The sequence below is a fragment of the Lupinus angustifolius genome, chromosome LG15, assembly GCF_001865875.1.
Source record: "Lupinus angustifolius cultivar Tanjil chromosome LG15, LupAngTanjil_v1.0, whole genome shotgun sequence".
Taxonomy (NCBI): Eukaryota; Viridiplantae; Streptophyta; class Magnoliopsida; order Fabales; family Fabaceae; genus Lupinus; species Lupinus angustifolius.
The window spans coordinates 3,766,612-3,781,741 of NC_032023.1; the positions used below are offsets into that span (position 1 = coordinate 3,766,612).

The 15,130-nt window shown below is 31.9% G+C and overlaps 1 protein-coding gene across 3 annotated transcripts; it reads left to right on the plus strand.

The window, feature by feature from the left end:
* On the plus strand, positions 3,688-7,004 carry LOC109327382. 3 transcript variants are annotated; one of them, XM_019560499.1, is made up of 3 exons: positions 3,688-3,837; positions 5,042-6,429; positions 6,674-7,004. In XM_019560499.1, the coding sequence occupies exons 1-3, from the start codon at positions 3,822-3,824 to the stop codon at positions 6,695-6,697; spliced, it is 1,428 nt and encodes a 475-aa protein (XP_019416044.1). In that variant the 5' UTR covers positions 3,688-3,821; the 3' UTR covers positions 6,698-7,004. The 3 variants fall into 3 exon arrangements, with proteins under 3 accessions (XP_019416044.1, XP_019416045.1, XP_019416046.1); XM_019560500.1 differs by having other exon boundaries at positions 3,689-3,837; positions 4,995-6,429; XM_019560501.1 differs by lacking the exon at positions 3,688-3,837 and adding an exon at positions 3,883-4,058 and having other exon boundaries at positions 4,995-6,429.

Here is a 15,130-nt window from a genome sequence, read left to right on the forward strand (position 1 = left end):
CTATTGGCATATGATTTGTTAAATTGATAAGTTCATAGTTGAGTATGTAGTTAGAAAAGACTTGAATTAATTAGATATTATATGAAGATTAAGTCTAAAAGTTATTAGCTTACTTGCTCACTTATGTGGAGAACATATTCCTAAATGCATACCATGAGTTCTATGTGTTAGTAAAATCAAGCATGTTTGGAAAAACAACTCATCTTGACTCTTGTTTGGGGACAAACAAGATTTTAAGTTGAGGAGAGTTTGTTAAATGCTGAACTGATCTATAAATAACAATTAGTTTTTATAACACTTTACAACTTAATCAACTAAATCATTGAAAAAAATACTCTTACATGATTGAAAGATCAAATTTTGGGTCAAGTTTGCTCCTAAGGGGTTTTGTAGGCTTATAATGGACAAAAGAGCATGAAAATGCGAGTTACTGAACTTAGCTTGGCCACTCTTAGCACCAAATCCACGCCCAATGAATTTGACAACATCTGATAGTTGCGCTCAGCGCCCCAATTCGAGAAATTCAACATTTAGCTATTGTCTGAAATACGCTCAGCATCATTTCCACGCTCAAAGCAATGAGTGGTGCACTTAGAACAACAAGTCACACTCAATATAACCTGGTTCAACCAAATGTCACGCTCAGCGTAGTTTCGTGCGTCCAAGGGTCGTGCCAAGACAACTGGATCCCACGCTTAGTGCAGCAATGGTGTGTTGAGTGCAGAAGCCAACATCATAACACTATTTAAGGGGTTTTTGACCATTTCATTTGTACACTACTTTACTACTTCAAATTGTACTTTAAGTTTTAGCTTTTCTTTAGAGAGTTTAGCTCACTTAGTTTGTTGAAACTAAGTGTAAGCATCATAGGTGCTAATCGTTACTCGATTGTGTGTGGTTCTACCACCCCATGAATGTATTATCCCTATTATTCTTACATTGTATGGATATGAGTAGTTAAGAATCTTTTAGTTGGGGTTCAATGTAGCACAAACTTGACGTAACCACCTTTGATTCAAATATATTCAAAGAAGTTCATTTACATTTTGAGTTTTGTCTTTACTTAATATTTGCTTTAGTATTGATCAACTTTTGCATGAACTTAGAATAATTGCTTAAGTTACTTTTGCATGAATTTTGAACTTACATTACTCAACAAATGTTGCATTTGCTAGACATAAACATGTTTTATTTGACATTATATGTATGTCACTTTTTATTATCTAGACATAGAACTAATATTGTGATTTTACAACTCTTAAACTAAATAGCATGTGTTACTAGACATAGAGATATGTTTGAAGGTTCATATATCTGAATGTTGTCATTATATTTACTAGACATAGATTTATCTATGATAAAGTGTTAGCATAGACCAAGATATTGGTGGCTAGCACACTTGAGATATTGCATTTTTACTCAACTTGCATACTTGCATCACTAGATATATGAGGCATGATATTGCAAGTTATAATTATTATTCTTATGCATCAAACTCATTAGACATAGGTTTTTCTTGCATGAGTGGCTAATTGATTAAGACATTAATAATTAGTCATTTTGAGGTGTTTATATGGACTGGTTGTTCTAATTGGTATAACATAAAGAATCAAAGTGAGAACTAAGAGTGAGTGTGAAGTTTAAAAAACTATAATTATTGAGTTAGAAACAAAGTGTTTTTGTAAGTACATTTACCATATTATAAGTACAATTAAAGTGTTTTTGACACACAACAAACAACCCAAAATTATTGAGCTCGGAAACTATCAATTGCTTGTGGAGACAATAAATTATTTTTTATACTTGTTTCCAACGTCAATATAACATTTTATGCACAGGTTAGTATTCTTCATACTTTTAACATGTTCAATAATCTATATGCTTCAAGCTCATGTTAGGGAACAATAAAATAGAGAAGTATTGTTCACTATATTTAATCTTAGTATATTTACAAATAAAACAACATATGAGTTTTTAAAAAATAAATTCAGAACATTAACTTTATATCATTAATATCAAGCTTGGAACAAACAAGTCCAAAGTAGACATAAATAATTTCAGCACATAACAAATAAACCTAAATATGAAAAACATAATCCTCCTTATAATATATAATATAAATAAGAAGTTACATTTTGGGGAACATTTTACTAAGTATAAGCTTGCAAGCAACTTTTACTCTCTTCCTATTAATGATGTGAACCAGAATCATTTGCATGTCTAGATAGACTATTAAGCTATTTAGTTTTTTAGGAGAAGAGATGAATGAGTTTGGAAAGTCTTTCAAGAGATTAGTAAAAGATGAGGGAATTTTTGAAGGGTTTCTAAAATCATCCATATTCCTATTTTCATAGTTATCACATTTTAAGGGTTTTCTAGTAACAAAATGTCAATATATCTAAATATAATTAATAAAATTATATAATTAAATTATTGTTCATTTCTTATTGTTAATTAATTTTAAAAATAAAATAAAAATATTCTTATATTATTATTACTTTAATTTTCTCCTATTAAATTTTAGACTCTTAAAACAATGAAGAAAAATGTCTTCTTTTCTCTTTCCCTTTCTCTCTCATCCTTACCTGTTGATCCCTTAGTTCCCTTTGTCTAGTCAAACATGTATCAAACTGTACCAAAAAGAACATGTATCCAACTCACATATTTTTTTAATGGATTTAATATGTGTACATTGATAGTGTAAGTGAATTTTATACTGTTAGTAAATCTCCACCATTCATTTGTTTGCCAGTGTTAATTTTCAAACAAAAGTATTATAAATCAATAATAGATGATGTGCATTTTACATTGTCAGTGCATAGACCTCGTATCCTCAGCCATATCCAGCAACGCAGCATGTGTGGGGAGTTGACTCTACACAGTAGATCATGTATTTTCAATCCCGTGGTTTGCAAACGCACGTTAGTGCCTTAGTGGCTATATTGTTCTTTCTATTGTTCACATCTGTTGTCTTACTGTTTTGTATCATTTCAAATGTTATGAGATATGATTGGTTAAAATAATATTTTTAATAATAATTTTTTTAACTTAAATAAATTTTTTAACTAATTAAAAATAATAGTACATGAATTGATACGAAAAGTGGGACATCAAATGTACCTCCTCATCCTAATATCATGTATATTTTTATTTAATTTTATTCAATTTATTACATATTTATTCTTCTCTTAAAAACTCAATATATTAATTTGATACCTATAAATTTAATTTTGTGGGCACCATTTTGATCATTAAAAAAATAAAATCCAAATTGGTATTTAAATATTATAAAGTTGAGTCAAAATAACTAATTAATAAAAATAACTAATTTGATTTATATTAAATATTTTGATAATGATTTTTAGATTTTAATTTTTTTTAAGAAAGCGAAATATATTTTACCGTTCAATTATATTCTTATTTATTAATTTTTTACCACATATTTATTGATTACAATGTATATTAAGTAATGTTATTTTTATAAAATTTCATCGATTTCTCATTATTGACAAAAATCATTTTTAATGGTGTCTTATTCTATTTCCCAAACTAATTGGTTATGGTAACATGATCAGGTATTTTCACAATTTTATATTATTTATTATAATATCTCTTTGTTATACTTTACAGCATAATCTTAACCTTCAATACCACCAAAACAATACCACCTAGGAGTTACATGTTATATTATGTTTTTTTCTGTAACTAGAAACCGAAACACACTCTCTGTTCTTCTATCATATCCTCTACTTTTCTATCTGGGTGCAATTTTTCTACACTAGCCAACACAAAAAAGTTACCTTTTTTTCTTTATCTCATCAATGCTCATTTGGGAAGGTATATTAAATTCACATGATATACTAGATTTGCTATTACTTATTAATTTTCCTTTTAAATAAAGCGTGTAACATTTTTTAATGTACTTAGCTAGTATTTTTCATTCCTGTGTGTGAATCATACCATCATTTTCAATCCATTTGCGGGAGATTTCATCTGCATTTCTTCAACCGTTAAAGCAAATGATTTTCTGATTTAGGTTCTCTTCAGATTTTGTATTCGTAAGTTTTTTTCCCTCATTGGGTTTTTCTTTGTTAGGGATAATTTATGTGCTTGTAATCTATCATCAAATACCAACAAGACCTTGGTCTAGTGGCGTAAGGTAACACTAGATGATGATGATGATGACTAAAATGTCAAGTTTTCAATTTTTGTGAGGGAGACTTGTTGGGAGGGGCAATCACACGTCTCCAAAGATATTAGTTCTTATCCATAGAGTGAGGGTTGATGGTAGTACAAAAAAAATCTATCACCAAATGGATCACCTTCATTGGTGTGTGAAAAAAAGCCGTTTTGACTTTTCTAATTGTTGATATTATTGAAACTTAGCAATTAAGTATTCTGGAAAATTTGTCAAGTTAGCTAATTTCAATCTTGTGATTCTGATACACAGATAACACTGGACTAGAGTCTCAAAGTCATCTTCATGGGTATTTTGTGTTTAGTTATATATACTATGCTTACATGTCTTAGTCTCACCATGTTCATTTGATATTTTATTCGATAATGTAATTGTGGTAATTTTGTGTACATCTGCCCTCCTTGAACTCTACTAGATGGAAGGCTCGTACACTGGGCTGTCTCTTTCTTAGTGCAATAATATGAAATCATTGGGTCGTCTCTTCATGAATTTGATCGTTTGAAATGGAATAAATGTTCGATACCATTGTTTGGATAGTTTATGATGAAATGGAAGAGTACTTCTACTCCATTGTTAGAATGGAATGATAAGGATTAGTTAAATAAAAATCCATACCTCTTTATTTTGAGGGGAAGAAAAAGTAGTGTATATAAGTGGAACAGGATGAAATGGAATGTAACATTCTTATTTTTAAAACTCAAAGTCTCAAACAATAGAATGTGACATTCTGCTCTATTCCATCATAAAAAATTGCAATTCAAAGGCTGATATAAACTTATATTTCTATCTATTGTAGTGAATAGTTCAATTCACGTATAATCAAGTGTAGGCCTAACATGGCAGAAACCAGCACACGTTCTGTGATGGCTCAAACTCAAGGTGATGTAGCAGCCATGAAGGAGACACTTCATGCCCAACAGCAACTTCTGCAAAAGTTGTTCATCGAATTGGATCAGGAAAGAGAAGCCTCAGAGACAGCAGCCAGTGAAGCATTGGACATGATATTGCGTCTACAAGGAGAGAAGGCTGCGGTGAAGATGGAAGCGAGTCACTATAAAAGAATGGCAGAAGAGAAGATAGGCCATGCCGAGGCCACCCTTGAAGTTTTCGAAGAGCTTATGTATCAGAAGGAAATGGAAATTGCGTCACTCGAGTTTCAAATCCAAGCTTATAAAAACAAATTTTTAAGCTTGGGATGTGATCTTAATGCCAGCGAGTTTGAATTCCCGGATGATCTGTTGTTGAATAGAAGTGATCAACAAAACGGTCAAAGTAGTACTGTAAGAAGGCTACAATCATTGCCCCCTCTTTCAGTTAAGAGTTCCTTTCGAGTTGCTAGACATGAGGAAAGATCAACTAGTCCAGTTCCAATTCCAGTTTCAGATGTAATTCCGAAGGTAGTGGATGAGAATGCTAACAAGGAAGTTAGTCATAGTCCACCAAGCTTGGATGTAACACGGAAGTCGGTGGACTTTGCATATGGAACCCTTGATTCATATTGGGAACAGGTAAAAAAGTTAGACGAAAAAGTGAAAGTGATTTCAGATTATACTGAAGGAGAAAAGAGGGCAAGCTTGTTTAGAAGAGGGAGATCATGTTCAATGTTTTCACAAGCTAGTATTAATATAAACTCCGACCAAATCGACAGATTGCTCTCTACTAATTTGGATAAAGTAAATCGCGGTGAAGGTATACGAGATAGAAAAGAGATTGCTAATCCTCCTTGCTCGCCTAATGTCCACGACGTATTTGAAGTCCCGCAAACTAGTGAAAAACATAAAGTCGGTGAACCTGGGAGGAAAAGGCTTGTGAAGTGGTATTCTCAAGCAGAGAACAGATTAACAAAACCAGACTCAGTGTCTGAGGGACTAGTTGCTTCACATGTTAAACATGATGGTGAAAAGCAAAAGGGTATCCTAAGAGTGCGTAGTGAAATGAGAATAACAAGTCCTGATGATATGATGAATATCACTAGTCAGAAAAAACATGGTATGGGTGTGGATTCCATTGCTCAAGCTGAGTTTCAAAATCTGAATCAGAGAATCGACCGGCTCGAAAGGATGAGAACTAGTCGAAGGCAAGAGATTAGCTATGAAGGGGTTGATGAAGAACAGTTGAGGCTGTTGCAAGACATACAAAGTCAACTTACATTAATACAATCAGAGATGAGAAGCTGGAAAACCAAAAAATCAACACCTGAGGATGATTTTTCTTTGGGTTGTCTCAAAGAGGTAAAATTCCATCCTGGTTTGTTTTCCTTGGCTTTTGAGAAAATTTTTTTTATTTTTTATTTCCTGCATAATCATTTACTCTTCCGAGTTCCGACTATTGGCACTAGTTATCATTTGGTATCAGTTTAAATGTGATGATGAGAAGTGGGATATGTTAGGCCTGGCTTTTGATGAAATAATTGATTATTTATGCTCTTTCTGATCTTTGAAATAAGAATTGATGATAACAAATTTCTATGAACAGGCAATGTTGCACTTTTGGCTTTGATCAAGTGACTACAGAAGGATCATATCAGACAACCAGTCAATTCATTGCATGCTATTTATGATGTACATTATGTTGTCTGCAAAAGATTTTTGTGCCGGATAGGAAGGTAGAGTCGATCTTGTAATACATAGCCAGTCCTAAGCCCAAATAAAAGGTGAAGATTTTGTTAGGCAATCGACTTTTAACGTAAAACTTTTTCGAATCTCTATGATATTATAATATAAACATAGTTACTGAAAAATATATACCTTTCCATAAGATATTGTACATGATGCACTACAATTATGTAGGTTATTCGAAATTCTTCATGATTTAAATATGGTCTGTGTATATTTCCCCCCTCAGTGAATGAGTTATGATACACATGGCCTAAAAGATTGAAACGATTTGTATCATGCAAACAACAATTATATTATACCTATTACATGTTAAAAGAAATCATGAAACTTATACCTAATACAATTATATGATACCAAAGAAGGACGTGTTCAAATGTAAAGTAGTAGATGATGCTCAAATAATAATGGTCTGGATGGATCTGGCTAGTGCATAACCAGATCTGCCTCGTTGTTTCATTTTTGGACTCACACCTGCCCTAAATCAGTTCTGCTACCCACGGGTCCATGGGTACCCAACAGATCTGCGGGTAGCCACAAATACAAAAAACACTAAAAATAATTACGACTAATTTATGTAATTTTGTATTTATTTCCTAAAATCTTATATGTTATTTAAGTAATCAACAAGAGAAAAAAAATTATAAAACATATTTGAAGTTTTAAACACATTTTAAATTGACTATTTCAACCTTGTGATGTAAAATTGATTTAGTAAGAATTGTTCAATCAACAAAATATTTGATTATATATATCAATTGATAACATAGCATCACTACTTAACAATACAATATTAATGTTTAACAACATAACAATCGCATTTATGAATTACTCATATAACATTTATGGATTACCAAAATATGTACCCATAAGTTTGGGTATCTCATTGCTCGCATCTAGACTTATTCAACATCGGATCTCAATTACCAGTGAGTTCAAAAATACTGACACATACCTGACCCGTTGCGGCTACCCATGGGCCGGGAAATTAAGGTCGTTTTGTTCTGATAAGTGAGGACCACGATATTATCTTTCCACTATGGGTTAAGTGGTTATGTGACAATTGTTAATAATGTCTATTTTCCATATGTGATATTAAAAGCAACACAACCCTTGAGAATAATCACCTGAATTACCAGCCCTCAAGGACCTAGAAGATCAAATAGGATCATACAAGTCCTAGCTATTTGAAAGACTTCCATTGTAATATAATCAATCTACAAAAAGGAAGAGTCCACAATAGAAGTGTGTCACCCCTTATCACCTATCCTATCTTATGAGCCACCCCTCAACAATACTACCAACAATGAGCACAAAACCTATAATCAAGTAGTAACCTCTAAGCATTGGATAAAGGTTATGCAAGAAGAGCTAAATGTTCTTCAGGTGAATAAAACTTGGGACATAGAGGACTTGCCTCCAAATAAGAAACTCATTGGATGTAAGCGGGTTTATAAAATTAAGTACAAGTCAAATGAGATAATTGAGATATATAAGGCAAGATTGGTTACAAAGGGTACAACTAAATTGAGGGCATAAACTTTTTTGATACTTTTGCACATGTTGTTAAGTTAACAACAGTAAGGCTCTAATTGGCTATTGCTTCTTGCCAAGAATGGATAGTGCATCAACTAGATGTCAATAATACCTTTCTTTCATGTTGACTTGAGTGAAGAAGTGTACATGACAATACTCCAAGGTGTTGTTCGCCAAAATCACACAAAGTTTGTAAGCTGCAAAAGTCCCATTGTGGACTTAAGCAAACATGAAGACAATGGTACACCAAGTTATCTCAACCCCTCATATCCCTAGGCTACACACAATCCCATCATGATCACTCTCTTTTTATGAAGAAAAAACTGAAGAGTTTACTATTTTACTTGTATGTGTGGATGATTTTATCCTAGTAGGGAACAATATGAAAGAAATTGACCATGTGAAAAACCATATTAACACACAATTTAAAATTAAGGACCTTGGTATCCTTAAGTACTTTTTTGGCATAGAAGTTTCAAGGAATAAAGATGGCATAAGATTGTGCCAAAGAAAATATGCTTTGGACATTTTATTTAATACATGTTTCCTTGCTTCCAAACCTGCTCCAACACCCATAGTAAAGACAACCAAGTTGCATCAGGATGACACACCTCCTTATAATGACCATACCTATTACAGAAGAGTTGTTAGAAGACTACTTTACGTCACCAATACAAGACCAAATATAAGTTTTAATGTATAACAATTGAGTCAATTTATGACTCAACCAACCACAAGTCATTATAAAGCCTTGTGCAGAGTCCTTAGGTACACCAAGGGAAGTCTTGGCAAGGTCTCTTTTATCCAACATACTCTCCATTACACTTAAAAGCCTTCAGTGACTCAGACTTGGCAGATTGAATTGACTTTAGGAAGTCCATCAATGGGTATTATACTTTCCTAGGAAACTCCTTAGTTTCTTGGAAGTCAAATAAATAAAACACAGTGGTTAGATCATCATCAGAAGTCGAGTATCGTGATTTATCCTTAACTTAATGTGAAATTCAGTGGATCACATACCTGCTCAACAATTTCCAATTATCCTTTATTAAACGTGTTTTACTTTATTGTGATAATGATTCAGCTAGACATATAGCAACAAATTCTGTTTTCCACGAAAGAACAAAACACATTGACATTGATTGTTATGTAGTTAGAGAAATGATACAATCCAAAATATTCCATCTGCTACCTATTTCAACTTCGGAGCAACTTCCAGATATATTGACAAAAGCCTTAGACCCATCTCCATTTCATTACTTACCCTCCAAACTGGGAGTAACCAATAATTACTCTTCAGCTTATGGGGAGGTATTAAACATAAGCCAAAATGGTGGCACATTGGATCATGACCGAGGGAGCAAGCACCATGGCCAAGGAACATTTGATTGTGACCGAGGGAGCAAGCACTATGGCCAAGGCACACTGGCTCATGACCGTGAAAATACTTTGGCTCGTGCTCATGACTGTGAAAATACTTTGGCTCGTGCTCATGACCGAGGAACTCAGGTGCATAATCGAGATTGTGTTTGTGACCGAGTGATTGAGGCTTATGATCGAAATCCATTGGCGCGTGACAGAATCAGATGGCGCACAAGTCATGAGCATCTGACCATGGCATTATGACCGAGGACTAGGATTTCTAATCGAGTTGCCTGGGCAACATAGCGTAGTCACCAAACCTCCTTGGACCTATTGCATGATTTTTTGGGAATTCTTGGGCTTATACTGGGCTTATTAGTTTTACATATTCTTTATGTTATAGTCACTTAAAAGTTAATTACATGGGTGATTATTTTTTGCTTCTTTAAGTAACTGCTTGAGATGTAAGCATGTGAGAGTTTCATTAACTTTTGGTTGTATAAGTATCCACAATTCGATTCAATCCAACTAAGAATGAAGTTTATTTTCTCCCAATTCCACAGTAAAAAGCTTTTTCCCTAGCAATATTTATTAATAGAGAAAAATTAAGGGTGCTCAATTCCATCACAATACACATACGAAGAAGTAATATGACAATAAAAAAAGAAGGAAAAGAAGTTAACCCACTAAAAATATACATAACTTATAAAGAAATAAATATATATACACTAACAATGTAAGAGTTTTCTATATTATTACTGCATCGTTTAGCATTTATATTCAATCATCATTAACTTTTAATTAGGGTTGACAATGAAGCAAACCAATTCGGTATTCGTTCGAAACTCGATTCGTTATTTAGCTCGATAAACTTGATTCATGAACCAAATGAGCTGAACATGAGCTGAAAATTGAGCTAATTAAATAAACGAGTCGAACATGAGTTGGATATAGTTTGACTCGTTAATTTCATGAGCTGACTCGATAAAAAAATATATATAAACTAATTTTCATGTTTATTATGGCTCATACGTTATTTTTATATTTATTGTTATTATATATATATATATATATATATATATAAATAAAGAAGATTATATTTATATATAAAACATTTTGAAGTATTTTTCAAAATTTAATTAAGTATTTAAGTTGTTCAAATGAACCATTCGAACTGAACCGAACAGTTCGCAAACTTTAACCAAGCTGAACTCAAGCTAAAAAATAACTTGTATCGAACTCGAGTTGAGCTTTGAACTGAATCAATCCTTATCGAGTTGTTTCCAACCCTACTTTTAATATATGTAATACAAATAAATGACTGAAAATATAAGGTGTATATAAATCTTTGTAATATCACAGTCATTTATAAATCAATCCCCAAACCACATCCTATATCTAAATTTAATAACATCCTTATATACACGGTTAAATATTCATTATTAAAAACAATCCTATTCATTTTAATCTACACCTACCAAAATTGATAATAAACCAAACTAACTCGATATTTGTTTGAAAATTGACTCGTTATTTAGCTCGATAAACTTGGTTCATGAATCAAACAAATCGAATTGAAGCAAAAAATTAGACTTGTTAAATAAATGAGATAAACTTGAATCGATTAATGTTTGACTCCTTTGATTTATGAGTTAACTCAACTATTTATATTTGAGTGTATATGTCTTCAAATTTATATATATTAGATAAATCATCTATAAATGAATGGATTCAGATGTTATATTTCTCAAAACTACATTGTTTATATACACAAAAATTGTTCCTAAAATGTAAACAAAATTGTTTACATATCATATTCAGATTTGATCTTAGGATAATAGCAACATAATTAATCTAAACAAATTTGTTTACATATCATCTTCAGATTTGATTTTAGGATATTAATAACTTAATCAATCTAAACAAATTAGTATAAATGGATTTGGTTTATTGCCGCATTACCCCCTAAACTGTGGTTTTCCCAAAGCTTTGGTGAAGATATCTGCAAGTTGAGCAGTAGTAGAGACATAGGTTGGAAGAATATTGTGGTGGATGACTTCATTATGAACAAAATGACAATATACTTCTATATGCTTGGTGCGTTCATGAAATACCAGATTTTTAGCGATGTGAAGGCCGCTTGACTATCATAGTGAAGAATCATAGGTTTGGTATGAACAATGCCAAGATTGGAAAAAATCTCTTTTAACCATTTGAACTCACATGTGGTAGTTGCCATAGACCGATACTCAGCTTCAACCGATGATCGAGAAATAATGTGTTGTTTCTTTGTTTTCCAAGAGATAGGGGACTGCCCAAATTGGACCAGCCAACTAGTAATGGAGAAGCGTGTAAGAGGATAACTAGCCCAGTCGGACTCGTACCATCCATGAAGCTGGAGATTTGCGAGAAAGCAATATGCCTTGACCAGGATTGCCCTTGAGAAACCGAACCACTTTGAGGGCAGCTTCCCAATGCTCAATTCGTGATTCATACATGAACTGAGATAGCGTGTGAACTTTGAATGAAAGCTTTGGACATGTGAAACATAGATAAATCAATCGTCCAACCAATCGACAATAGCGTTCAGGGTTGGCAAGAGGAGTTCCTATAGCAAGGGACAAATAATGATTTTGTTCTAGTGAGGTGCTTGCAGGTTTAGCACCGAGGAGGCCATCTTCATAAATAATATCGAGCATGTATTTACGCTGACAGAGAAAAATACCTGTAGGATTACGAGCAATATCAATACCCAAAAAAAACTTCACTGTGCCAAGATATTTCATGTGGAAGCATTCGTTGAGGTAGGTTTTAAACCATTTAATGGATCAAGATTCATTACTGGCAATAATTAGATCGTTGACATAAACAAGAACAACAAGTTGAACCCCTTTTTGATGCAAGGTGAACAGAGAATTATCAAGACATGATTGTTTAAATCCATAAGATACAAGTGCATGAGACAATTTAGTGAACCAGGAAAGCATAGCTTGCTTTAAGTCGAACAACAACTTTCGAAGTTTACACACCATGTTTTTGTTGGAAATGGAAAAACCAGGAGGCAGACGAATGAACACTTTATCATGGAGATCGTCGTGTAGAAGTGCATTGTGTATGTCCATTTGATGAAGTTCCCAAGATTTGGTTGCTGCCACTACAAGAACAGTTCGCACTGTTACCATTTTTACGACATGAGCAAATTTTTCGGTGTAGTTGATGTCTTGCTCTTGATGATTTCCGAGCACAACTAGACGTGCTTTAAATTGCTCGACGGTGCCATTGTACTTAATGCGATACACCCACTTGCATCTGAGAGCTTTCTTCCCTAGAGACAATGGTTCCATGCTCCGTGTATCATTACGTTCTAGTGCATCGATTTCAGCTTGCATGACTTGTCTCCATTGTGTATTCTTTACTGTCTCATGAAAGTATCAATACTCTTTTTCTACAGTGATTGATGTAAGGAAATGTCTTATAATCATTACTATAAACTAAACAAATCGAACTAATGACTTGAAATAAATAGTTCACCAAATCTCGGTGAACAAAATCATTTCGAGCTGATGAATCGAATTGAATGACTAGCTAACTTTAATCTTGCTCGAAATATAATCCGTTTCGAGTTGAACAAAACCTTATCAAGCTAAATTCTAATTTGACTCGCTTCCAACCCGAGTAGTAATAGGTGAATTTTGGACCATCCATACATTGATATAAACCAACCAATCCTTGACCAAGTAAAAACACTCGCTGAGTCATGAGTAAACAAGTGTCGAGTTTATTCATTGCAATTGCTAACATATTCATGTTTTCTCTCTATTGTATATTTAATTTAACTTTACTTATACATTTAACTTCACTACCAACCTTTCCTCCTATATTTATTTGAAATTTGTTACCACATCATTAGTTTAGTTTATTTTAGGGTTAATAGATTTCACCTAAGACCTCTCACTTTTATAACATTTTTATTATAAATTATTTTAAAACCAAATAAGATAATCCCAACATGTGTTAAACTTTTATTTATATGAAGTTAAAAAGAAATTTGACATGACTTAAAGAAAATCAATTTTAACGAATAAAAATAATTAAATGTTCAAAATTTTAAATATATTATACTTAAATAACTACTTTATGAAGTTTTAACAAAGAAAGGAAACATTGAAGAAGAAATAAATTTTATATTTGCATTGGTATTCTTTTAAATAGTGTAAAACCTCTTATCATAATAATATTTTAATGTAATATTATTAATTAAAAAAGACAAACAAAATACATATTTTTTTTAGTAATTTCACTATGTTGGAGATAAGAAAACAATCCATTTGTATGTAGCAGGAATATATGAGTTTTATGTACTGTCATAAAATTATTCATTTAATCATTATTAACTTTTCAAAAAATAATTAAAGTAAATAATAAATAACATAATAATCCTATCCGAGCTGGGCACATCCACAGGTAAGTGGGGCTAACTCACCCAACGAACATTTTTTTCATTCACAAGACTTGAACTCGGGTTCTTGCTTAAGGGGAATCAAGCATGTACCACTTGAACCAACGCCCGTTGGTTATATATTATAGTATAGAAATAAATATATACAAATTGATAAAATAAACATTATATTTGATATACCTAAATGTTGTAAAATTTGAAACCAAAATTAAGCATTATATATATATATACATATGTATGTATGTATATATATATATGTACAAGTGTGTGGACCCTCAAACTAATTTATGTAATTACATATTCAATTTTTATAATTTTTTTGTATCTATATCTATACTTTTATACTATATATAAAGGCAAAACATCGTGTAATTTCCACTATGGTGTAATTTTTACTTTCTATTTTGCCCTTCACATTATTTAATTTTTTACAAAAAAACATATAATCCTAATTAACCACCATCAACACATTAATTAACCATATCTCTCGCCTTAAACTTAACTTATCATAAACACAAAAAATATATAATATAAAGTACACTGAATACAACAAATATATTCTAATTATAAAAAATGAAATATATAAAAATTAAATACGTAGTACCATGCAATATTAACCGGTAGTGCATGAAGTGCGTGTACACACTAGTAATTATAATGTTATTTTATTTTTTATGTTTTTTATATAATAATTTTTTATTGGATGTATTTTAAATTATATTTTTTGTTTTTATTAGAATGTCCAATTTAAGGTGAGAATAATAATTTCAACTTGTAATTAATGTTTTGGTGGTGATTACCTATAATTACATGATTTTTTTATAGAAATTAAAAAATATTAAATGAGTAGAAATTACAATCATGATTGTTACACCAATTTTAGTTTTATATATAGTATATAAAAATTGACTTTATATATAATATAGAAATATAGATAAAAAAGACAATAAATATTTTTGA